The sequence below is a fragment of the Anomaloglossus baeobatrachus genome, chromosome 3, assembly GCF_048569485.1.
Source record: "Anomaloglossus baeobatrachus isolate aAnoBae1 chromosome 3, aAnoBae1.hap1, whole genome shotgun sequence".
Taxonomy (NCBI): Eukaryota; Metazoa; Chordata; class Amphibia; order Anura; family Aromobatidae; genus Anomaloglossus; species Anomaloglossus baeobatrachus.
In genome coordinates this window covers 27,361,416-27,387,893 of record NC_134355.1, presented here as the reverse complement: position 1 = coordinate 27,387,893, position 26,478 = coordinate 27,361,416, and the positions used below count along the sequence as shown (strand labels likewise).

General features: G+C 48.4%; 1 protein-coding gene and 1 non-coding gene across 2 annotated transcripts in view; both read right to left on the bottom strand.

Moving 5' to 3' along the window:
- Positions 1–26,478, bottom strand: part of DNAH14 (dynein axonemal heavy chain 14) — a 291,138-nt gene that overhangs the window by 15,507 nt on the left and 249,153 nt on the right. Inside the window, exons 71-83 of the mRNA XM_075341429.1 lie at positions 23,363–23,561; positions 23,015–23,062; positions 22,104–22,316; positions 21,296–21,402; positions 20,304–20,460; positions 19,814–20,024; positions 19,631–19,736; positions 17,561–17,782; positions 17,057–17,254; positions 14,686–14,885; positions 14,410–14,579; positions 13,948–14,144; positions 1,691–1,803 (exon numbers count right to left, since the gene is read on the bottom strand). Coding sequence (XP_075197544.1) covers positions 1,691–1,803; positions 13,948–14,144; positions 14,410–14,579; positions 14,686–14,885; positions 17,057–17,254; positions 17,561–17,782; positions 19,631–19,736; positions 19,814–20,024; positions 20,304–20,460; positions 21,296–21,402; positions 22,104–22,316; positions 23,015–23,062; positions 23,363–23,561 — 2,141 coding nt within the window. The remainder of the gene's footprint in view (positions 1–1,690; positions 1,804–13,947; positions 14,145–14,409; positions 14,580–14,685; positions 14,886–17,056; positions 17,255–17,560; positions 17,783–19,630; positions 19,737–19,813; positions 20,025–20,303; positions 20,461–21,295; positions 21,403–22,103; positions 22,317–23,014; positions 23,063–23,362; positions 23,562–26,478) is intronic.
- TRNAA-UGC (transfer RNA alanine (anticodon UGC)) lies at positions 15,164–15,235 on the bottom strand. Its single transcript has one exon. It is a non-coding gene; the product is annotated as a tRNA-Ala (tRNA).

The window sequence follows — 26,478 nt, the reverse complement described above, 5'->3', positions numbered from 1 at the left end:
TTTTTCAGAAGCGTCTAGCACGACTTTCTAAGGTGCGCACGTTCCTACAGGGGGTTTGCCATATAGTTCCCCCGTACAAGCGGCCGTTAGATCCATGGGATCTGAACAGGGTACTAGTTGCCCTCCAGAAGCCGCCCTTCGAGCCTCTGAAGGAGGTTTCACTTTCTAGACTATCACAGAAAGTGGCTTTTCTGGTAGCGATCACATCTCTTCGGAGAGTGTCTGAGCTAGCAGCGCTGTCTTCCAAGGCTCCCTTCCTGGTCTTCCACCAGGACAAGGTAGTGCTGCGCCCCATTCAGGAGTTTCTCCCGAAGGTGGTATCCTCTTTTCATCTTAATCAGGATATCTTTTTGCCTTCGTTTTGTCCTCATGCAGTTCATCGGTATGAGAAGGATTTACATTTGTTAGATCTGGTGAGAGCACTCAGAATCTACATTTCCCGCACAGCGCCCCTGCGCCGTTCGGATGCACTCTTTGTCCTTGTCGCTGGTAAGCGCAAAGGGTCGCAGGCTTCTAAGGCCACCCTGGCTCGATGGATCAAAGAACCAATTCTTGAAGCCTACCGTTCTGCGGGGCTTCAGGTTCCATCAGGGCTAAAGGCCCATTCTACCAGAGCCGTGGGTGCGTCCTGGGCATTGCGACACCAGGCTACGGCTCAACAGGTGTGCCAGGCAGCTACCTGGTCGAGTCTGCACACTTTCACCAAACATTATCAGGTGCATACCTATGCTTCGGCGGACGCCAGCCTAGGTAGAAGAGTCCTGCAGGCGGCAGTTGCCTCCCCGTAGGGGAGGGCTGTCTTGCAGCTCTAACATGAGGTATTTCTTTACCCACCCAGGGACAGCTTTTGGACGTCCCAATCGTCTGGGTCTCCCAATAGAGCGCCGAAGAAGAAGGGAATTTTGTTACTTACCGTAAATTCCTTTTCTTCTAGCTCTTATTGGGAGACCCAGCACCCGCCCTGTTGTCCTTCGGGATTTTTGGTTTGTTTGCGGGTACACATGTTGTTCATGTTGAACGGTTTTCAGTTCTCCGATGTTACTCGGAGTGAATTTGTTTAAACCAGTTATTGGCTTTCCTCCTTCTTGCTTTTGCACTAAAACTGGTGAGCCAGTGATCCCACTGGGGGTGTATAGCCAGAAGGGGAGGGGCCTTACACTTTTTAGTGTAATGCTTTGTGTGGCCTCCGGAGGCAGTGCTATACACCCAATCGTCTGGGTCTCCCAATAAGAGCTAGAAGAAAAGGAATTTACGGTAAGTAACAAAATTCCCTTCTTCTTCTAGCTCCTATTGGGAGACCCAGCACCCGCCCTGTTGTCCTTCGGGATTTTTGGTTGTTTTTCGGGTACACATGTTGTTCATGTTGAACGGTTTTCAGTTCTCCGACGTTACTTCGGAGTGAATTTGTTTAAACCAGTTATTGGCTTTCCTCCTTCTTGCTTTTGCACTAAAACTGGTGAGCCAGTGATCCCACTGGGGGTGTATAGCCAGAAGGGGAGGGGCCTTACACTTTTTAGTGTAATGCTTTGTGTGGCCTCCGGAGGCAGTGCTATACACCAATCGTCTGGGTCTCCCAATAGGAGCTAGAAGAAAAGGAATTTACGGTAAGTAACAAAATTCCCTTCTTTAGCCACTGTATAGTGTTTTGAGCTTTCGGATCTCTACTGACAAACAATGATCATCCTCTCACCTCTCCTGTGCGCATGTGATCACTCGTCGAGACCATAAAGCAAAAAACTCCAGTCGTTGAACAAGGTCGTCCACCCATGAACCCAGCAGCTTACAAGATTCGTAGGCGCATTGCTGAAATGCAAAATATAAAACCGTGTGTGAATTATATAACAATGGATCCGGGGCAGCTGTTGTTATCCAACTCATGGAAATCTGCTCATCATGTTTGGTTCTGCAGCGTGAAATGGGATGATTCAGGAGAGCTCTTTATGCAAACCGTAACTAGCAATCTGATTCATTAAGATACAGGCCTGAGAAATCTGGCTACATTTGTGCCAAAGAAACTACTTTCATCACAGTTATATTTTAGACACAATTTTCTGAATGCTCAACCAGGAACACGGCGGATTAGCAAGTGGGTGAAGAAAAGCCAAATCCGTACAACAAAACTGCTTGCAATTTGGCGTAACGTAGGGGACCAACGTGAGAACTAATAAATGGACTTAGACTTCTGCTGCTTAGACTTTGGCCACAAAAAACACAAATGCAGCGGTAAAGACGCATGCGTTTTTACCGCGTTTGGGTGCGTTTTGCTGCGTTTTTCCAATGCATTGGGTGGGTGGAAAAACACAGGAAAGAATTGACATGTCCATTTTTTTTTCTTTCACTTCAAAAACGCAGCTAAAAAAAAAGTTGCGTGCGGACAGCAAAAATGTAAAGTCATAGACTTTGCTGGGGAAGCAAAGTCATGCAGTTTGGAGCCCAAAAACGCACCCAAAAAACGTGCAAAAACTCCACGAAAAATGCTGTGTGCACACATACCCTAAAGCTCTCGCTTAATCGTCTGCATTCTTTTTGTCCAGATAATATTCTGTGCCAATTTTTGCAAATTAAGAGCACAATGTTTGACAAATTGCTGCAAAGTCCTAAAATATTTATAATTTTGTGCCTTCAGAATAAAAAAATTGCACAACTCTTTCAAAAAGCTTTAAAAAAAAATAAATTGCACTCCACTAGGGCAAAAAAAGGGGAATTAGACCTACTGGTAATTTCATTTCCAATTCATCCTTCCAGACAGCTCACCAGTAATATGGTAATACCAGAGAGATGGCACAGGGTGGGTACAGAAGGCCTGAAGGACCGAAGTCCCGGGCACAACTAGGTTACCTATAGCAACCAATCCAAAAGATCAGAAAAATAAGAACAATAGGATCAATTTGCGAGCACTCAAAACCCTATGAAGTGCACCTCAAGCTTCCCCATCGAGGAACAATGGGCCTGGTTTTAGATCCATTCCATCCTGCAACAGCAAAGCCCTGATGGGGTGAAATCCACGACCACACGGTAATGACAACTGTTATAGACCAACAATAAACTCGTCTGTGTCTAATAAAACAGGACTGTTCTTTCACCGACTCTCCTGGGCTCACAATGAACTACACCCTGCATTATAGACCAGCTCACCGGACCACCAGGAGTCCTGCAGAACAGAGATTACCCTGGATTACTGAAAGATTGATCCAATAATCTTTAGAATATGGATAAATGGGCCAACTATTGGATCACTTACACATCACACCCCCAGGAGCCCACTGACGTATATTCTAAATCCATAAATGTACAATTGCAGTCTGACAGGTAACGTCCCCTGACATTACTAACGGCGGGTCCATCATCAGACCACCTGATAGAGAAACGTGGTCATCACTCCCGTGGTGCGGATATTAATTAGAGGAGGGGGTCTGGACTCTGGATTTGATTAAAGTGGCCTGAATAAATACAGGTGATACATACATACAGTGTGTGTGTGTAATATATATATATATATATATATATATATATCACACTGTATGTATGTATATCTCTCATATATATATATATATACAATATATATATATATATATATATATATATATACAGTGCCTACAAGTAGTATTCAACCCCCTGCAGATTTAGCAGGTTTGATAAGATGCAAATAAGTTAAAGCCTGCAAACTTCAAACAAGAGCAGGATTTATTAACAGATGCATAAATCTTACAAACCAACAAGTTATGTTGCTCAGTTAAATTTTAATACATTTTCAACATAAAAGTGTGGGTCAATTATTATTCAACCCCTAGGTTTAATATTTTGTGGAATAACCCTTGTTTGCAATAACAGCTAATAATCGTCTTTTATAAGACCTGATCAGGCCGCCACAGGTCTCTGGAGTTATCTTGGCCCACTCCTCCATGCAGATCTTCTCCAAGTTATCTAGGTTCTTTGGGTGTCTCATGTGGACTTTAATCTTGAGCTCCTTCCACAAGTTTTCAATTGGGTTAAGGTCAGGAGACTGACTAGGCCACTGCAACACCTTGATTTTTTCCCTCTTGAACCAGGCCTTGGTTTTCTTGGCTGTGTGCTTTGGGTCATTGTCTTGTTGGAAGATGAAATGACGACCCATCTTAAGATCCTTGATGGAGGAGCGGAGGTTCTTGGCCAAAATCTCCAGGTAGGCTGTGCTATCCATCTTCCCATGGATGCGGACCAGATGGCCAGGCCCCTTGGCTGAGAAACAGCCCCACAGCATGATGCTGCCACCACCATGCTTGACTGTAGGGATGGTATTCTTGGGGTCGTATGCAGTGCCATCCAGTCTCCAAACGTCACGTGTATGGTTGGCACCAAAGATCTCAATCTTGGTCTCATCAGACCAGAGAACCTTGAACCAGTCTGTCTCAGAGTCCTCCAAGTGATTATGAGCAAACTGTAGACAAGCCTTGACATGACGCTTTGAAAGTAAAGGTACCTTACGGGCTCGTCTGGAACGGAGACCATTGCGGTGGAGTATGCTACTTATGGTATTGACTGAAACCAATGTCCCCACTGCTATGAGATCTTCCCGGAGCTCCTTCCTTGTTGTCCTTGGGTTAGCCTTGACTCTTCGGACAAGCCTGGCCTCGGCACGGGTGGAAACTTTCAAAGGCTGTCCAGGCCGTGGAAGGCTAACAGTAGTTCCATAAGCCTTCCACTTCCGGATGATGCTCCCAACAGTGGAGACAGGTAGGCCCAACTCCTTGGAAAGGGTTTTGTACCCCTTGCCAGCCTTGTGACCCTCCACGATCTTGTCTCTGATGGCCTTGGAATGCTCCTTTGTCTTTCCCATGTTGACCAAGTATGAGTGCTGTTCACAAGTTTGGGGAGGGTCTTAATTAGTCAGAAAAGGCTGGAAAAAGAGATAATTAATCCAAACATGTGAAGCTCATTGTTCTTTGTGCCTGAAATACTTCTTAATACTTTAGGGGAACCAAACAGAATTCTGGTGGATTGAGGGGTTGAATAATAAATGACCCTCTGAATAAACTTTATATATATATATATATATATATATATATATATATATATATATAATGTATATATATATAATATATATATACATACATACATACACACACACATTTTATTTTATATATATATATATATATATATATATATATATATATATAAAAACCATGAACTTATTTGTTACATCTGAGGCTCCTAATACAGGACTAATTAGGAGCAGGTGGAGCCCCTTCTCACAAGGGACAGGTGACATACGGTAACTGGGAAGAGACTCTACCCCAAGGCAATGGGTTTGAAATTGCTTCTATACAAGTCATTAGTGTGGACAGAACAGCTAAAAAATATTTAGGGTAATCAAGACCGTTTATCACACCTGGGTTCACTCTGCTTTGAAATATACAAAGGCCTAAAAGGCAATTCCACTACAATGTGCTAATGTACAAGGGAACAGCACAAAATCCTTCCAAAGACATTTTTACACCTATCCTATAATAGTGACAAAGGGACATTGTCGACATCTAGAGGAAGGCAGGCTTCGTCTAATCATCCTGAGAGCTGTGAGACCCTGGAAGTCTCAGCCACAAGATGTTGCAGTGTTTGATTCACAACGAAGGTGCAATAACAGCCCAGGATATGAGCACTGGATTCTCCTAATGGGATGTTGTTCCAGGGACCTTGTTTGATTGCCGTATGTGGAGTCTGGAAAGAACCTTTCCCCCCAATATGGGACTTTTAGTATTATCTGCTTTATTATTTTTTTTCTTCCTCCTCTCCCTGGATCAATAGTATCTCATAGGATAAACACATTGGACATACATCTCTCTTTAACCATAATTTATGAAAGAGAGACTGGGCATTAGCAAGTAAGCACAGAGCCCGAATTCCCCTTACTAGTCGGAGCATGGATCATAGCTCTGAAACAGTAGAAAGTAGAATTACTAGGCCAATCCGAGTATGGCTGCCCATTAGGCTAAGCCAAGTCCAGAGACAGAAGGCTGTTCTAACCGGAGTCAAGGCTAAAGACTCAAGGTGTGATGTACAAGACATTGGCCCCAAGGCACAAGCCCAGAAGCATGCGGCAAAGCCCCGAAGGCATGAGACATAAGCCTCGAGGCACGCGCCCAGAAGCATGAGGCAAAGACCTGTAGGCACAAGATACAGACAGTGAAGGACGGAGGTGCAAGGCTGGAGCCAAGAGGGACGCCATGTGGCCAGTCTCTGACTTACTCTTAAGAGAATAATCCATCTGTGGACTCAGGACAAACCTACTCTTTGAGTGGTACATCTCAGTTGTCAGACCAGCCCCACCTGACGGAGACGGGTAATTCACCTTTAAGCTCGCCTGGAGGGCGGTTTCAATATACAATATAATGTGCTACATTCACGTCATACGCCCTCTTACAGATGGAGTAGTCAGACAGAATCTGGTCTGATGAGACAATAGTGGAAACATTTCAGTGTTATTCAACCACAAAATGAGGCCCAACATGAGACCCCAGGATACATTAAACTCTGAACCCCAATCTTGAGGTTCTGTTCAGGTAAACCATGAAAACAGCGGAAGAGCAGCCGCCATAATGTGAGGCAGCAAAATCAGGCATGTGGCCTAAACGGAGCCCAGAGGTCCAAGAACTAGCTTTCATACGTGAAGCCAAACTTCACCACCTGAGGACCAAGGCTCAGTTTCTGCAGATAGGCATGTGGCTAGTGTCAGCCCAGTGGCCCAGGACAGTGAGACATTTACCCAGTGCACTTACCTGTGTGTCTTCACACCGTGCCGTGGCTTCAACCCTTCCGTCCACCTCATAACTCTCTCCTCCGGATACACTTTAGACAAATAGGGGAGGTGGTAATGCCAACAGCCCTCCATGGAGAGAAGCGGCGTCACAGCCAGGCATACTGCATCACTGCAGATGGTGTCAGCCCCGGGCCGCTTGACCGGGAGAAGGGAAGGCTGGGAGCCTCAGATCCCAATGAATTTCCAAAGGATAAAGTATCTCCACCCTAGGAGCACCTCTCGCGACTGTCTCCTGTAGGGACAGGAAAACACTGGACGTGGCGGTGGAAGAGGCCTTTTCACCTTTTTGTGATCCTGACCCTACATAGGTCAAAGAAGACTACCTCCTGGTGTGCTGTCTGGAGGGACTTACTGGAAAAAAATTACTACATTTCAAAATGTCACAAATGGTAAAATATCTGGATAACCACATCCATAGCCAACAAATGAAGGGAATTTTGTTTACTTACCGTAAATTCCTTTTCTTCTAGCTCCAATTGGGAGACCCAGACAATTGGGTGTATAGCTTCTGCCTCCGGAGGCCACACAAAGTATTACACTTAAAAGTGTAAAGCCCCTCCCCTTCTGCCTATACACCCCCCGTGCATCACGGGCTTCTCAGTTTTGGTGAAAAAGCAAGAAGGAGGAAAAGTTATAAATTGGTTTAAAGTAAATTCAATCCGAAGGAATTTCGGAGAACTGAAACCATTCAACATGAACAACATGTGTACACAAAGAACAACAGCCCGAAGGGAACAGGGGCGGGTGCTGGGTCTCCCAATTGGAGCTAGAAGAAAAGGAATTTACGGTAAGTAAACAAAATTCCCTTCTTCTTTGTCGCTCCATTGGGAGACCCAGACAATTGGGACGTCCAAAAGCAGTCCCTGGGTGGGTAAAATAATACCTCGTAATAGAGCCGTAAAACGGCCGTTTCCTACAGGTGGGCAACCGCCGCCTGAAGGACTTGTCTACCTAGGCTGGCATCCGCCGAAGCATAGGTATGCACCTGATAGTGTTTCGTGAAAGTGTGCAGGCTCGACCAGGTAGCCGCCTGACACACCTGCTGAGCCGTCGCCCGGTGCCGCAAAGCCCAGGACGCACCCACGGCTCTGGTAGAATGGGCTTTCAGCCCTGAGGGAACCGGAAGCCCAGAAGATCGGTAAGCTTCGAGAATTGGTTCCTTGATCCACCGAGCCAGGGTTGATTTGGAAGCTTGTGACCCTTTACGCTGGCCAGCGACAAGGACAAAGAGTGCATCCGAGCGGCGCAGGGGCGCCGTACGAGAAATGTAGAGTCTGAGTGCTCTCACCAGATCTAACGAGTGCAAATCCTTTTCACACTGATGAACTGGATGAGGACAAAAAGAAGGTAAGGAGATATCCTGATTGAGATGAAAGGGGGATACCACCTTAGGGAGAAATTCCGGAACCGGACGCAGAACCACCTTGTCCTGGTGAAACACCAGGAAAGGGGCTTTGCATGACAGCGCCGCCAGCTCAGACACTCTCCGAAGTGATGTGACTGCTACTAGGAAGGCCACTTTCTGCGAAAGGCGTGAGAGAGAAACATCCCTCATTGGCTCGAAAGGTGGTTTCTGAAGAGCCATCAGCACCCTGTTCAGATCCCAGGGTTCTAACGGCCGCTTGTAAGGAGGGACTATGTGACAAACCCCCTGCAGGAACGTGCGTACCTGTGGAAGTCTGGCCAGGCGCTTCTGAAAAAACACAGAGAGCGCTGAGACTTGTCCCTTAAGAGAGCCGAGCGACAACCCTTTTTCCAATCCGGATTGAAGGAAGGAAAGAAAAGTGGGCAAGGCAAATGGCCAGGGAGAAACACCCTGATCAGAGCACCAAGATAGGAATATCCTCCACGCCCTGTGGTAGATCTTGGCGGACGTTGGTTTCCTAGCCTGTCTCATAGTGGCAATGACCTCTTGAGATAACCCTGAAGACGCTAGGATCCAGGACTCAATGGCCACACAGTCAGGTTGAGGGCCGCAGAATTCAGATGGAAAAACGGCCCTTGAGACAGCAAGTCTGGTCGGTCTGGTAGTGCCCACGGTTGGCCCACCGTGAGATGCCACAGATCCGGGTACCACGACCTCCTCGGCCAGTCTGGAGCGACGAGGATGGCGCGGCGGCAGTCGGACCTGATCTTGCGTAACACTCTGGGCAACAGTGCCAGAGGAGGAAACACATAAGGGAGTTGAAACTGCGACCAATCCTGAACTAAGGCGTCTGCCGCCAGAGCTCTGTGATCTTGAGACCGTGCCATGAATGTTGGGACCTTGTTGTTGTGCCGGGACGCCATTAGGTCGACGTCCGGCATCCCCCAGCGGCAACAGATCTCCTGAAACACGTCCGGATGAAGGGACCATTCCCCTGCGTCCATGCCCTGGCGACTGAGAAAGTCTGCTTCCCAGTTTTCTACGCCCGGGATGTGAACTGCGGATATGGTGGAGGCCGTGGCTTCCACCCACATCAGAATCCGCCTGACTTCCTGGAAGGCTTGCCGACTGCGTGTTCCCCCTTGGTGGTTGATGTATGCCACCGCTGTGGAGTTGTCCGACTGAATTCGGATCTGCTTGCCTTCCAGCCACGGCTGGAACGCTTTTAGGGCAAGATACACTGCCCTTATCTCCAGAACATTGATCTGAAGGGAGGACTCTGTCGGAGTCCAGGTTCCCTGAGCCCTGTGGTGGAGAAAGACCGCTCCCCACCCTGACAGGCTCGCGTCCGTCGTGACCACAGCCCATGATGGGGGAAGGAAGGATTTCCCCTTCGACAGAGAAGTGGGGAGAAGCCACCACTGAAGGGAAGCCTTGGCTGCCCGTGAAAGGGAGACGTTCCTGTCGAGGGACGTCGACTTTCTGTCCCATTTGCGGAGAATGTCCCATTGAAGTGGACGCAGATGAAACTGCGCAAAAGGAACTGCCTCCATTGCTGCTACCATCTTCCCTAGGAAGTGCATGAGGCGCCTCAGGGGGTGCGACTGGCCTTGAAGGAGAGATTGCACCCCTGTCTGTAGTGAACGCTGTTTGTCCAGCGGAAGCTTCACTATCGCTGAGAGAGTATGAAACTCCATGCCAAGATATGTCAATGATTGGGCCGGTGTCAGATTTGACTTTGGAAAATTGATGATCCACCCGAAACTCTGGAGAGTCTCCAGAGCAATGTTCAGGCTGTGTTGGCATGCCACTTGAGAGGGTGCCTTGACCAGCAGATCGTCTAAGTAAGGGATCACCGAGTGTCCCTGAGAGTGTAGGACTGCTACCACTGCTGCCATGACCTTGGTGAAGACCCGTGGGGCTGTCGCCAGGCCGAAAGGCAGTGCCACGAACTGAAGGTGTTCGTCCCCTATGGCGAAACGCAGGAAGCGCTGATGCTCTGGTGCAATCGGTACGTGGAGATAAGCATCTTTGATGTCGATTGATGCCAGGAAGTCTCCTTGGGACATTGAGGCGATGACGGAGCGGAGCGATTCCATCCGGAACCGCCTGGTTTTTACGTGTTTGTTGAGCAGTTTTAGATCCAGAACAGGACGGAAGGATCCGTCCTTTTTCGGTACCACAAACAAGTTGGAGTAAAAACCGTGACCGTGTTGCTGAAGAGGAACAGGGATCACCACTCCTTCCGCCTTCAGAGTGCACACTGCCTGAAGAAGAGCATCGGCTCTCTCGGGGGGCGGAGATGTTCTGAAAAATCGAGTCGGAGGACGAGAGCTGAACTCTATCCTGTAACCGTGGGATAGAATGTCTCTCACCCATCGGTCTTTTACGTGTGGCAGCCAGGCGTCGCAAAAGCGGGAAAGCCTGCCACCGACCGAGGATGCGGTGTGAGGAGGCCGAAAGTCATGAGGAGGCCGCCTTGGGAGCGGTTCCTCCGACGGTCTTTTTAGGACGTGACTTAGACCGCCATGCATCGGAGTTCCTCTGATCCTTTTGAGGCCTTTTGGACGAGGAGAACTGAGACCTTCCCGCGGGCCGAAAGGACCGAAACCTCGATTGTACCTTCCGTGGTTGAGGTCTGTTTGGTTTGGACTGGGGTAAGGAAGAGTCCTTTCCCTTGGATTGTTTAATGATTTCATCCAATCGTTCACCAAACAGGCGGTCGCCAGAAAATGGCAAACCGGTTAAGAACTTTTTGGAAGCGGAGTCTGCCTTCCATTCACGTAACCACATGGCCCTGCGGACTGCCACCGAATTGGCGGATGCTACCGCTGTACGGCTCGTAGAGTCCAGGACCGCATTAATGGCGTAGGACGCAAACGCCGACGCCTGAGAGGTTAAGGACACCACTTGCGGAGCAGATGTACGTGTGACTGCATTAATCTGCGCATGACAAGCTGAGATAGCTTGGAGTGCCCATACGGCTGCGAATGCTGGAGCAAAAGACGCGCCGATAGCTTCATAGATGGATTTCAACCAGAGCTCCATCTGTCTGTCAGTGGCATCTTTGAGTGAAGCCCCATCTTCCACTGCAACTATGGATCTAGCCGCCAGTCTGGAGACAGGAGGATCCACCTTAGGACACTGAGCCCAGCCCTTGACAACGTCAGGGGGGAAGGGATAACGTGTATCCTTAAGGCGCTTGGAAAAACGCTTATCTGGACAAGCTCGGTGTTTCTGGACTGCCTCTCTGAAGTCAGAGTGATCCAGAAACATACTCAATGGACGCTTGGGAGACCTGAAACGGAATTTCTCCTGCTGAGAAGCTGACTCCTCAATTGTAGGAGCTGGTGGAGAAATATCCAACACCTGATTGATGGTTGCTATAAGGTCATTCACTATGGCGTCACCATCAGGTGTATCCAGGTTAAGCGCGGTCTCAGGATCAGAATCCTGATCTGCTACCTCCGCTTCATCATCCAGAGAGTCCTCCTGCTGAGACCCTGAACAGTGTGATGAAGTCGAGGGAATTTCCCAGCGAGCCCGCTTAAGCGGCCTGGGACTGCGGTCCATGTCAGAGACCTCACCCTGGGACTCATGGGTCACCCCAGGAGCACTCTGCAGCTCCAATTGAGGGGGGCCTGGGGTCAATGATTGAACAGTGCCCGGGGCCTGAGTTACCGGTCTGGACTGTAAGGCTTCTAGTATCCTAGCAGACCATTTATCCATAGTCTCAGACAGTTTGTCAGCAAATACTGCAAACTCCGTCCCTGTCACCTGGACAGTGGTAGCAGGTGGTTCCACCTGGGCCACCAGTAGCAGAGGCTCCGGCTGAGTAAGTGCCACAGGGGCCGAGCATTGCACACAATGAGGGTCAGTGGAACCTGCCGGTAGTATAGCCGCACATGAGGTACAGGTTGCAAAGTAAGCCTGTGCTTTGGCACCCTTGCTATTTGCGGACGACATGCTGTTGTCTCCTCTGAGTACAATCCAGGAGGGTATATAGCCAAAAATCAACAGTGCGACAGTATAGTGTAAATGTATAGCATATAAGCATATATATATATATATATGAACACTCCGGCACTCAGTGGGGCCAGCACCTCAGGTGCTGCTTACCGACCGCTCAAAGCGGTTGTGTGATCACCAGAATCCCTGCATGGGCCTCCCAGAGCCTGTTGTCTCTCCTCTCCAGCGTCAGAAGTGCTGACAGGAATGGCTGCCGGCGTTCTGTGGAGAGGAGGGGGCCGTGGGCGTGCCCTAGAAAGTGCGGGAATCTGGAGCCCCACTGTGCTGAATGAGGGGGGAGGAGGATACAAAGTATGCTCCAGCCCTCAGCGCTGACGTCCTGTGCAGCGTCCCTCCCTTCCCCTGACTGACAGGCCTGGGGGCGGGAATATGCGATACTAGGCCGCAAAAGCCGGGGACTAAAGTTATAAGCGCGGCCGGCATATAAGCGCGGTAGTCCCCGGCGCACTAACACACCCAGCAGTGCTGCAGTGTATATGGCACCAGCGCTCCATGCGCGGTCCCCACGGGGACACAGAGTACCTCACAGCGTGGCCTGCGCGGTAGTCCCCGGCGCACTAACACACCCAGCAGTGCTGCAGTGTATATGGCACCAGCGCTCCATGCGCGGTCCCCACGGGGACACAGAGTACCTCATAGTAGCAGGGCCTTGTCCCTGACGATACTCGGCTCCTGTCCAGCAGATTCCCCAGGGGCTGCGGAGGGAGCACGGCCTCAGTGCCTGGAGACCGATTAGGATCCCACTTCACCCAGAGCCCATTAAGGGATGGGGAAGGAAAACAGCATGTGGCTCCTGCCTATGTACCCGCAATGGGTACCTCAACCTTAACAGCACCGCCGACCGGAGTGGGGTGAGAAGGGAGCATGCTGGGGGCCCTGTATGGGCCCTCTTTTCTTCCATCCGACATAGTCAGCAGCTGCTGCTGACTAAGATGTGGAGCTATGCGTGCATGTGTGCCTCCTTCGCACAAAGCATAAAAACTGAGAAGCCCGTGATGCACGGGGGGTGTATAGGCAGAAGGGGAGGGGCTTTACACTTTTAAGTGTAATACTTTGTGTGGCCTCCGGAGGCAGTAGCTATACACCCGATTGTCTGGGTCTCCCAATGGAGCGACAAAGAAAATTAGTTACAGACACAGCCAAATTAACTTAAAAAAGTCACAAATTGCATAAGGAATAAGGTGCAAATGCGCTCCTCAACATGGACATTACAACACCAAGGAAAAGTGGTGGAATGATGGAAAGCACACAATTGAGAATATCTAGGACGTCATTGGTCTTTGATTACACGGCAGCTGCCAGCAGAGGATTTTGATGATTTGCCTAAGCATTAAGTGTGGAGAACCTTCCTTAGACAACCACTAAAGCAAAGGTGTATTGGCTTGACTGGTGTAGGACTAATTTAAAGGGTTGTTCTATTTTTTTGTTTTTAGGACTGTCCATCTGCGGTATGGCCTCCTCCTTTTTCGGGAGGTGGTGCACTCCTGATGATTGACAGTTTGGACCAGGAATTGTCGTCTCTGCAGCGTCGGAGGAGCACTGAAATCCATCCAGCTTCAGAGCAGTGTTTGCAAGAGCTTGTAAGTGCTGCGCTCCTTGCCGAGGAGACCCCCCTCCACCACCGATAACCAGCAACAGTGACTGGTAACCTAACAAGGTAACCTAACAACTATGAGAATAAAAATCCCTCCATTCTCGAGAACAAAGAGAATTTTTAGAACTTGCTGTTTTATCCATTGACCCCCGCTCAGCCACTCACCTGCCATAGTGCAGGCACCTTCAGGCCGGCCAGGGAGCTGTACACGTCCTCTAAAGCTTTATTCAGAATGACCTCTCCCCTGATGGCCTGCTGCACGGCGTGGAGGGAGCTGCGGATGACGGACAGCAGGTGATTGAACCGGTCGATCTCCTGCCGCAGAACAGTCAGTAACGCAGAACTGATCAGAGGGTCGTAACCTGCAAACAGGAACCAGCGTGTATTTAGAAAGTATTCAGCGATCTGCCACTAGGGGTCAGTATTGCTACACGACATGTGAATGCAAGAATCAGATTTATTTCTCTGAGTACTACGACCCCCTGCAGATTGTGCGGCTCTCACTGGTGAAATCCAATGGAGGTCATCGCATCCTCTACGACTTAGATGAAACCGTGTGTAGGAACATAGCTCATATTCCCATCGTATGGGCCACAATACAATAACCATATAAGAAACTTCTGATACCGTTCGTGGTTTTCACCAGCGTCTCCCATGCAGGATCAGTCAGCAGGTTGGCGATTGTTCGCTGGTTGTCTGATTGCTCCTCAGACGCCCTTTCTTCCACCGTGGAGGGTAGTTTGGTCAGGATATTGGTGATCACGTCCTGGACTATCTCGTCCTGGCTATATTCAGCTCTGCAGAACATCGCACCTCATTAGTTAGAATCAGAATCTACCATTGTTTTTCAGGATAAATAATTCGCTATCCAAATTCTGTGAAAAGCGTCCCGCGACTACCAACCTTTGTGCGGCGTGTTGTGCGCTGACTCTGGACTGCATGCTCACCGCGACATCCAGGAACCCCTGTGCCTGGGACGTCAGGTACGCTCTCTCAGCATGAGCGTGCATGCCAAAGATTTCAGGGCTGTCCGTGTCGGGGAGAGAATGCACATAATCTCTGCAGTCCTGCAATGTGGCATCCTCTAACAACGGGTGATAGACCTAGAAGGCAAACACATTGGCTGTCAGGTCCGATTATCCAGAATAATATCTGATAATCCGGCAGACGTCAGTGCCCATCTGTGCTGGATTAAAGAAACAGTTCTGGACAGTGATAAGGGATTAAAATGATCAGTCATTTAGACCTTTTAGCGCTGGACTTCTAATGATCAGGAGACGTTCATCGTCCTGGACTTTCCCCAGGATATTTTTGCACTGAGGAAATTAATCTAATAAAAAATTTAAAATAAAATAATAATAACAAGAAAAAAAAAAAGAGGTGGAGATGCCGGGGATTGAACCCGGGGCCTCATACATGCAAAGCATGCGCTCTACCACTGAGCTACATCCCCTACTGGTGTGAGCTGGGATCAGACTGAAAGGCATCTGTGCACTGTGGCTGCCGCTCCCTGAACAGGACACCGGATCCCTGGCCATACAGCAGATATTCATCGCTACTGTAATCCATCTACCCTTTGGGGGCACATTAGATTTTTTTTAATTTTTTTTTTTTTAGGCCATAACTATACAGTTTCTAAAGCTTAAAAAAAAAAATCACAGATGCCAAACATTTCTTTTTCCGAATAGGTAAAAAATAAAAAAAAAGTGTCTTATTTTTTACAACCGGTCCTGGAATTTCTAGATGGTTCGCGACCGTATAATGCACTGCTCTATCTACAGAAGTGTTTCGCCTTAAAGGGGTTTGAAAGTTGTCCCCAATCCATAGCATAGATTTAACTGCCCAATTACTAGGGGTCCGACCACCAAAGAGCCCAATTTGTCAATCGTGAACCGCCGCTTTATTCCTTCTTAATACGATCACCGCCCGGCTCATCTTCATCACCCTATAAAAATGAATGAAGAGGCCGAGCTCAAGATCGACCTTCGCTTTATTCATAGCCCTGGGTTTTTGAGATTGGTGGGGGTCTTTGCGATGGAGAAGTTGCCCCTTATCCCATAGATACAGGATTAGTAAGCCCTAACTAAGGACCAGGGGGCACTCACTGCGAGTGGAAGAAAAGCGATTCCGGCAGCTAAATAGGAAAGGGTTCTTTACAGTTAGAGCAGTCAGACTGTGGAATGCCAACCACAAGAGGTAGTAATGGCAGACACTATAACAGCTTTATATCAGGGCGAATGATTTCCTCAGTACACACAACATTGTTGGTTACAAATGACAATGACAAAATGTAGAATTGGTGGAGGAAGGTGAACTAGATGGAGTGGGGGCTTTTTTTCAACCTAAGTAACTATGTAACAATAAGCAAACATTCCTGGGGTCCGGTAATAAATCCTCGATGCTCTGTGATATCACACATATATTACAGAACAGTGCTTGTTTCATGTCACCGTTCACACTGCCCAACACAACTAGATGGGGCAGCAAAATGGTTACATAGGTTGAAAAAAAAGGCCTATGTCCATGTAGTTCATCCTTCTGCCACCAATTCTACATTTTGTCCCTAAGACACTTATAACCAACAATGTAGTGTACTGAGGAAATCCTCCAGCCCTGATATAAAAGCTGTTATAGTGTCTGCCATTACTTCCTCTTGTGGTCGGCATTCCACAGTCTGACTGCTCTAACTGTAAAGAACCCTTTCCTATTTAGCTGCCGGAATCGCTTTTCTTCCGTTCGTAGTGTATGACCCCCGGTCCTTAGTTAACACGATGGTTCTATTATCGTTGACACATGCGGGATACTTGCGGGTTTTCTGCCTGCACCCACACCCGATGATTAAGGCCCTGTGCGCACGCTGAGTTTTTGGTGCAGTTTGTTGCCCAAATCTGCACGTTTATCCTTATGCCAGCAAAGTCTATGAGAATTCTGAAGTGCTGTGCACACGTTGCTTCTTTTTTTCCTTGCAGTTTTGGGTGCAGAACAAAATCTGCAGTATGTCAATTGTTGGTGCGTTGTTTCCTGCTTTTTTTTTTTTTTAGCCCTTCCAGGCATTAATTGAACAAGAAGACGCACCGAAAACACAAAAAAAAGCACCAAAAATGTATGCATTTTTTAGTACGTTTTTCTGCCATAAGGTGCGTTTTTTGGTGCACCTAATCTGCAGCGTGTGCACAAAGTCTAAGGTCCACTCATCTGCAGCTGCGCAGGATGGAGCTTTAATACCTCCGCTCGCTCTCTCCCTCATCATCCTGCTGGTCCTGACCTCACTCACCTGATCAGCAGAGAAAGCATAGCCATCCCGCAGCAGATCCGGGGTGTAGAAGCTGTCCAGGATGCTCAGCAGGCAGCGTCGGTCCCAGAAGTCGGTCACTCGTCCTCCGTACACCACCTCGCCTGTGAGATATCGGAGAGCTGCCCACGGGATCTCTCGCTGATTGTCTGTGAGCATCTCCAACACCTGCACCGAGACCTGCACACAATGCATATACCATAACTTGTATTATACTGCATCCAGAAAACGCGATAATCTGTCCACTAGGTGGCGCTGATTATTTGGGGACTTTTTAGCAAAAGGTGGCTCTAGTCATCATTCCATAAACAGCGCCTCCCCTGCCTTTAGGTTGTCAGTGATATTGCATCTCCATCTCATTTATTGCAATGGTGATGCAATACCAGGCACAACCTGTAGATAGGGGCGGCGCTGTTGCTCCAATAAAGCAGATATGTTTTTCTCATCCTGTGCACAGTGTGTCAGCACATCAAGACTAACTCTGACCTCCAGATCGGAGAGGGTGAAGTCGTAGGGGATGTTCCACCCCAGAGCGCCGTACTTTCTTCTCTCATTTATCACAGCATTAAACAGGCACAAGCTGAAGAGGAGCCGCTTCCAGGCCGGACCCACGCTCTCCTTCTCGTAGATCTTCTCCGTGATCAGCCCGCTGCCGTCAAACGTCTGCAGCAATTTCCCTTTCAGTCCCATCGGAGGCTCCACTGCCATCTGCCAGGAAAGACACGGAGGTTCTACCATCACAACCTTCACTTTATTTTTTTATATATTTTTTTTTTCATTTTTTTTTACTTAATTTGCCATTTTTCTTATCACTGATCTGCCTCTCGATGCAGGGAGTGAAGTAAGTATTGAACACATCACCAATTTTCTAAGTAAATATATTTCTAAAGCTGCTATTAACATTAATGCCCCACCAGATGTCGGTAACAACTGATCCAATCCACACAAGCAAAAAAATCAAACCATAGATGTCCGTAAATTTAGTGATGTGTAATAATGAGAAATGTCACAGGGAAAAAGTATTGAACACACTTACTGAAATTTGCTTAATACTCTGTATAAAAGCTTTTGTTGGTCATGAAACTTTCAGGCGCCTCCTGTATAGAGACACTAGTCGCCTGCATTACTCAGGTGGAGTTTGGCCCATTCTTACACACACACTCCTCACATCCTGCAGGTCCCGGCTCCTTCTATGATCTCTGAGCTTTAGTTCCTTCCAGACATTTTCTATTGGATTCAGCTCTGGTGATCGGCTCGGCCATTCTAGCAGATTTATTTTCTCTTTCCTTGGCTGTGAATTTGAGATCATTGTGTTGCTGAAATGTCCTCCCTCGTTTCATCTTCCTCATCCTGGTAGATGGCAGCAGATTTTTATCAGGAATGTCTCTGTACCTTTGTCCATTCATCCTTCTTCAATTATATGAGGTTTGCCAGTGCCTTATGCTGAAAAACAGCCCCACACCATGATGTTCTCACCTCCACATTTCACTGTTTGGTGTTTTTGGGGTGATTTGCCTTTTGGCCTCCAAACATGGTGTGTGTTATGGCCTCCAAAGAGTTCAATTTTGGTCTCATCTGACCAGACAATATTCTCCAGTATATCACAGACTTGTTTAAATGCTGTTGAGCAAACTTTAAACACACTTAAACCTGTTTTTTGTTCAGCAATGGATTCTTACGTGGTGAGCGTGCATACACGAGCGTGCATACAGGCCATGGAGGGGGAGTGTATTAGTTATTGTTTTCGTTTAGACAATTGTACTTGCTGATTCCTCTGTACCTCTCCACAAGTGTTCTTGGCTCTTGGACAGCTCTTCTGTTAATTCTTTTCACCCCTCTGTCTGAAATATTGCGGGGAGCACCAGCTCGGGGCCAGTTTATGGGGAAATTATGTTCTTTGCACTTCTGGATTATGGCCCCAACAGTGCTCACTGGAACCTTCACCAGTTTGGCAATTCTTCTGTAACCAATGCCATCAGTATGTTTTGCAACAATAATTTCAAGAAGGTCTTGACATAGCTCGCTGGTTTTACCCAACGTGAGATGTTTCTTGTGTAGCACCTTGGTAATGAGACACCTTTTTATAGGCCATCGGTTGAACCAGCTGATGTTACTTTTCACTAAGTGAAAATTGCTTTCTAATTACTGATAGATACTGCTGTCATGACTTTCCATGGCTTTTTTCACTTCTTTCTTCATATGTTCAATGCTTTTACCTTGTGTACTTTTTCCTTACTACAAATAACTTAATTTATGGACACTTGTGGTTTACTTTCTTTGCCTGTGTGGATTGGATGGGTTGTTACTGACATCTGTTGAGCAATTTATATCAATACCAAATTTAGAGATATATTTACTTAGAATATAGGTGACGTGTTCAATACTTATTTCACCCACTGTCACAATTTTGTTTTCTCGCATTTTGCCTCTTGATATAAATGTTCTATAGCTGTTTTTTATGCTAGAGAACAAAAAAGTCATGTCCCAAGAGCCACTACATATATTATTACATATGATTGGCTGCTCTTGGCTTTTTAGGATCCATCGGGTTCTCACCTTTAACCCTTTTTGTAGAATAGAAAGTGGAAATGATGCCTCAGACTTGGAGCTTAACCACAATCTGAACCGTGGATCCGTGGACTCATCCTGCTGCTGCTCGAAGCTGAAACCCACAGGTCAATGGTTATCTTGTGATGGCTGCTGATATTTGGCGCAGTGACGTGTGGCGTCTGATCTTACCCATCCACGATTTCCCTGAGTCTGGGCATGAAGGAGGCAGCGAGGTGGCAGTTCTGCAGGAAGACCCAGTGTCCGCTCAGCCTACTAGCTTTGGTGATCAGTTCTTCGGCCTTCACCCCCTGACCACGACCCAGAGAGATCATGTCTAGGTGTAGGGTGCTGCCATAGGTCTCCAGCGCTAGGCGCTCCAGCTGACTGCTGGGGTCGCTACCTATTTGTAATATACAGAATATGAGGGTCTTTGCCATTATGAGAGAACCCTAAAGAAGGGCAAGGTCCATTCACAGATAATGCCACGGTCTGCAGCAATAGAAATGCAGGAGGACAGAGCAGTGATGAGGCAGGAGGGGGCGTTCAGATTGAAAGAGAGCAGAGCTGCAGTGTAAAGCACAGAGAAGAAAAGAACAGCCATCTAATGAGAAAGAAGCTGGATTTCAGACTATTTTGGACTAATACATGACGTACTTAGCACGGACCAGTTGTATCTTACCGGCAGAGAGGATGAATATGAGAGGCGAGGAGGGACTGGACCCATCCAGCGCCTGTTTCAGATTCATTGGACGGCTTTGGATGTATTCTGCACCCATCTTCTCACATATGAACTTTCGGATAGCGCCGATCAAAGATTCGGGACGCAGGACTTTTATCTGAGGTTGTAAAATAGTAACGATAAAGGAGTGATGAGGTGAGAATCCGCTGGAGGCGTTCGGCTCATCCTCGGGTCTTGTATGGACCCTACAGGACCCGCACTAGAGAACCCGATCAGTGGCACCTCAGACCCTCAGCAACCAAAACTCAAACGGTGGTCACAAATTATTAGGGATGATCGAATACCTCAAATATTCGGCTTCGTGAATATTTGCCGACTAGGTCACCACTATTCGACTATTCGCGAATATTCGATGCACAATGTAAGTCTATGGGAAACCCGAATAACAACTATTCAGAACTATTTGGGCTTCCCATAGACTTACATTGTGCATCGAATATTCGCATAGCGGCAACCTATTCGTCGGATATTCGCGAAGCCGAATATCTGAGGTATTGGATCATCCCTACAAATTATCAAAACGTAAAATAATGCAGCTACACGTTAACATAACTATAGTTTAGACCTGGGATTATTCGTAACGAATCCCAGGGTACTGGTATCCGGTATTCGAGTCATTGGGAAACCCGAGCATTTATCTTGCCGTGGCGAATCCAAACACAAACAGTTACTATTTGCACATCTCTCATTGTAAGTACATACCACATACATAAAAAAAATAATACCGCTATTATGAGACCAGATATTAGCACCACGCAGACAGGTAAAAATGATATTGATCTCCTTCCTCCTGACCCCGGGATTGTGGAATTCTTCATTTTTACTGGTTTACCCTCATGTTACCACCATTACTCCAGTAATTATCACGACGCAGGTTTCAGCTCTGAGTGCAGGGACGATATAAAAAAAACTATAAATAATGCGACATTTACCAATAGAAGTCTCTGGAATGAACGCAGCGTCTCCCAATGAAACACAGCAGCCGGGGGCGAGGTCTCTGCGTCAGCAGCACATCCTCCATCATACCCGGGCCCTGCTCCTGGGGGGCGTAATAATGCAAGCATTAACCAGTCTGTAGAAAGAGCGGGATCCAGAGTCTGTCTGTCCTCTGCCTGTCCGCCATCTGTCCTCCAGTTATCCTCATTATATCTCCCTACTCCCCTCAGTCTGTCCCCTGTCTGTCCTTCACCTATCCATATCTGTTCCCGTCTGTCCTCATTCTGTCCTCCGCCTGTGCACCGTCTGTCCGCCACCTCTCCTCAGTCTGTCTGCCGCCTGTCCACCATCTGACAGCCACCTGTCCACCATTTGTTCTCTGCCTGTCCACCATCTATCCACCACCTGTCCTCTCCCTTTCCCCCCGCCTGTCCTCAGTCTGTCCCCCGCCTGTCCTCTCCCTGTCCCCCCATCTGTCCTCTCCCTGTCCCCCCGCCTGTCCGCCATCTGACCACCACCTGTCCTCAGTTTGTCCCCCGCCTGCCCACTGTCTGACCACCGCCTGTCCACCATTTGTTCTCTGCCTGTCCATCTATCCACCACCTGTCCCCCCCACCTGTCTTCCACCTGTCCTCAGTCTGTCCCCCGCCTGTCCACCATCTATCCAATACTTGTCCTCTCCCTGTCCCCCCGCCTTTCCACCATCTAACCACCACTTGTCCTCAGTCTGTACCCCGCCTGTCCACCATCTATCCTCCACCTGTCCTCAGTCTGTTTGCCGCCTGTCCTCTGTCTGACTTGTACCTTCCTCGGACGGGCTTGTGTACGGTGTGCTGAGCAGATCATACAGTTCTCCAGCGTCTCTGAATTCCCTCCATTGTTGTGTATTAGAGGACATGGAATCACACAGCGCTGAGAAAGGCTCCATATATTGGCTCAGGTACTGACACTGCCGCCACACGGTGTGAGACGCCCACTCAGCAGTGCCTCGTCCCGAATCTTCATCCCTGCCATCGGCTGAAATAAATAAAACCGTCACTTACCCTTAATTTAAATAAATAACCATCCACAGCATGTCCATCACTATTTAAGTTCCTATGAGAATGAGTGACAAAGGCAGAGAATAGGCCAGGAAGTGTTGTCATAAGGACCAACAAATTAATATGGAAAATAACACAGTGGGTATGTTCACAATGATTTTTTTTCCTGAACCTGCTCCAAAATTCTCAATAAAAAAAAAATCAATTCATAAAGGACTTGTTGTTCTTATGAGGAGTTTTTTTTTATACTTCTTTAAAAAAAAAAACCAAAAACCTCCTGGTTGGAAAAAAAAATTGCTTGTTACTTCTTTGAGTCGGTTCATGATGAAATCTGCTCTAAATTAGCCACTGTCCAATCAAAAGGCTGCAAACACTTCAGGTACAAACTTCTAAAACTTTTCAGAAAGTGAAAAACTACCTGAATACGAGTTGTTTCCTAAAGGGGTTTGCACTAAAACAACAAAATAATAAAAAAAAAAAAAAATAAATAAAATATTTATGTATATATATGTATATATATATATATATATATATTTTATTATTATTTTTTTAACTCTTTAAAACACTCAGTGTGAACATAGCCTTAACAGGGAGCTCTGGTCATGCTGATGGTCTCCACTAGAGGGCAGTAGAGACCATGCGATGTGGCAGCAGTCATGAGTCCTTATTGATCACCTGTATTCTGTACGTTCTTCTCCCTTTTCTCCAATTCTTCATCAGGTCCTGAAAAATAAATGGACAAAGTTACCCGGGGAACATCAAATATCTGCATCTGTGCATCAAAGGGTAAAAGCTGCAGAAATCTGACAGCAGAATCCAAATGGTGCAGATTTTATCACTGCAGAAATTCCTCAGCAGAAGCGTCACACGTGGACGTCGTACCCTTAGGACAATATTCTCCAACCTCTCATTGGCTTTTCTGAAACTACACCTCGAAGCATGATCCGACAGCTGGATGTGGTGGGAGTGGTACTTCCTGGCTGTGGCGGCTGCAGGTCGGGGACCATTCCCTATGTATCTTACCGCCATTGTCTGCGCGGCGCCTCCTCTTCTTCATCACGTCGCTCAGCAGCAGCGAGTGCAGAAAGAATTCCCATTCTGATTCTGGTAGAAATCCGGGCGACGCTGATTCCTCCCGTTTGCTGCTGTTTTTCATGATGTTTACTGTCAGCATGAAGGAGAAGCAAAGCCGGTGCTCTGTGAGGAGGGCTGCGGAGACGATCTGGAGAAGGAAGCAAAAATCACAAACCATTGAGGAGATCACCGGAGATACACTGCCCCGGAATAGGAAAATTAGTATTTCGGACCTTAAAGGATGTTTCCTCTTTCATAAAAGTGGACCCCAAAAATGTTACATGTAACGGAAACCACAAAGCCCGATGTACCACCCTCCGCCACCGCTCCCAGCTTGTGTTTTGGCTTCAGTAGTGCTATCACGTTACCACTGCAGCCAATCACTGGGACCGGAGCAGCGCTGAACAGGAGTCAGCGGTGGACCTGGGGAGGCTACGTACTATTTAGGCTTGTTATTTTATAAATTTTATGAAAGCGGAAAAACCACTAAATTAATATTTTTACAACATTTTTATATATATATATATATATATATATATATATATATATATATATATTCTCTTATTTGGGGGTATTGTAATATATATTGTGTAATTATATATATATATTTTATATAAAATTTTCATTTCTTTATTGATCTTCAAAAGTTAAAAAAAGCCATTCACATTGGTTCCTGATCTTTGTGGATCATTTTTTAACTTTTGAAGATCAATAAAGAAATGAAAATTTTACTCCAATTCTGGTTTGCTGAGTCCGTGCTGAGCTTCATTGCTGGAGCTGGACGCTGGCCTACATACTCTTTTATATGTATATATATATATATATATACATATATATATATATAAAATATATATATTATATATATATATATATATATATAATTGCCTTATTCTGTCTGTCTGTCTGTCTATCTGTCTGTCTGTCTGTCTGTCTTGCTCCAAAATTGTGTCCTTACGGTGACACAAAGCGGATTGGCCGCTGGCCTCGCCATGGCCCCACCCCCCCGCACGGATTGGTCGCTCGCCCTGGCTCCCCCCACACGGATTGGCCGGCCGCTCGCACAGGCTCCGCCCCCCCCTACGGATTGGCCTCTCGCCCCGGCACCCTGCACGTATTGGCAACTCGGCCACGTCCCGCCCCCCTCACGCAATGCACGCTCGCTCTGGCCCCGCACGCATCCCCCGAACTGACACGGAGACACGACTCCCAGGTGAGTACTGTACCCCCGGGAGCCCACACCAGCGTACGCCGCCAACCCAGCCGACACAAACCCTCTCATTGCTGGGGTTTGCCGCCGTATGCTGGTGTGGGCTCCCGTGCGAGTGGGGGACGGGATGCGCTGGTAACCATGGTAGCATAGTTACCAGCGCATCAAGGTCCTGCAGCGGCGGAACATCCACACGCACACACATAACAACAGACACACACACACACACACACCAGATCACACTCACTCTCACACACACCTCACACACACATCAGATCGCATCCACACACTCACAGCATCCGGAGATATCGCTTGCTTCTCGGCCGCGATACTGTGCTGTGAGCTTCCAGGACCTGCCGGAGGATCACATGGCCAGAAGCATGTGGTATCTCCGGATGTTGTGAGTGAGCGCGTATGTGCAATATCGTCAATGTGTGTGTGTGAGTGTATGCGATCGTGTGTGTGTGAGTGTATGCGATCGGGTGTGTGTGAGTGTATGCGATCGGGTGTGTGTGAGTGTATGCGATCGGGTGTGTGTGAGTGTATGCGATCGGGTGGGTGTGAGTGTATGCGATCGGGTGGGTGTGTGTGTGAGTGTATGCGATCGGATCTGTGAGTGTCGGCAGAGGAGCACGGCGTGCTGGAGGAGGCTGGGAGGAGATAGCCTGATCCTGGGGAAGGCTGGGAGGGGGAGGCTGATGTTGGGGGAGGCTGGGAGGGTGTAGGCTGATGCTGGGGGAGGCTGATGCTGGGGGAGGCTGGGAGGAGAGAGGCTGATGCTGGGGGAGGCTGATGCTGGGGGTGGCTGGGATGAGAGAGGCTGATGCTGGGGGAGGCTGGAAGGAGAGAGGCTGATGCTGGGGGAGGCTGATGTTGGGGGAGGCTGGGAGGGTGTAGGCTGATGCTGGGGGATGCTGATGCTGGGGGAGGCTGGGAGGAGAGAGGCTGATGCTGGGGGAGGCTGATGCTGGGGGTGGCTGGGATGAGAGAGGCTGATGCTGGGGGAGGCTGATGCTGGGGGAGGCTGGAAGGAAAGAGGCTGATGCTGGGGGAGGCTGATGCTGGGGGAGGCTGGGAGGGGGAGGCTGGGAGGAGAGAGGCTGATGCTGGGGGAGGCTGATGCTGGGGGAGGCTGGAAGGAGAGAGGCTGATGCTGGGGGAGGCTGATGCTGGGGGAGGCTGGGAGGGGGAGGCTGATGCTAGGGGAGGCTGGGAGGAGAGAGGCTGATGCTGGAGGAGGCTGGGAGGAGAGAGGCTGATGCTGGGGGAGGCTGGGAGGAGAGAGGCTGATGCTGGGGGAGGCTGGGAGGCGGAGGCTGATGCTGGGGGAGGCTGGGAGGTGGAGGCTGATGCTGGGGGAGGCTGATGCTGGGGGAGGCTGGGAGGAGGGAGGCTGGGAGGAGAGAGGCTGATGCTGGGGGAGGCTGATGCTGGGGGAGGCTGGAAGGAGAGAGGCTGATGATGGGGGAGGCTGATGCTGGGGGAGGCTGGAAGGAGAGAGGCTGATGCTGGGGGAGGCTGATGCTGGGGGAGGCTGGGAGGGGGAGGCTGGGAGGAGAGAGGCTGATGCTGGGGGAGGCTGGGAGGAGGGAGGCTGGGAGGGGGGAGGCTGAGAGAAGAGAGGCTGATGCTGGGGGAGGCTGAGGCTGGGAGGAGAGAGGCTGATGCTGGGAGGAGAGAGGCTGATGCTGGGGGCAGAGAGGCTGATGCTGGTGCAGCATGGGGGATGGAGCACGATGGGGAGTGCGCAGCATGGGGGATGGAGCACGTTTGGGAGTGCGCAGCATGGCGGATGGAGCAAGTTTGGGAGTGCGCAGCATGGCGGATGGACCACGTTTGGGAGTGCGCAGCATGGCGG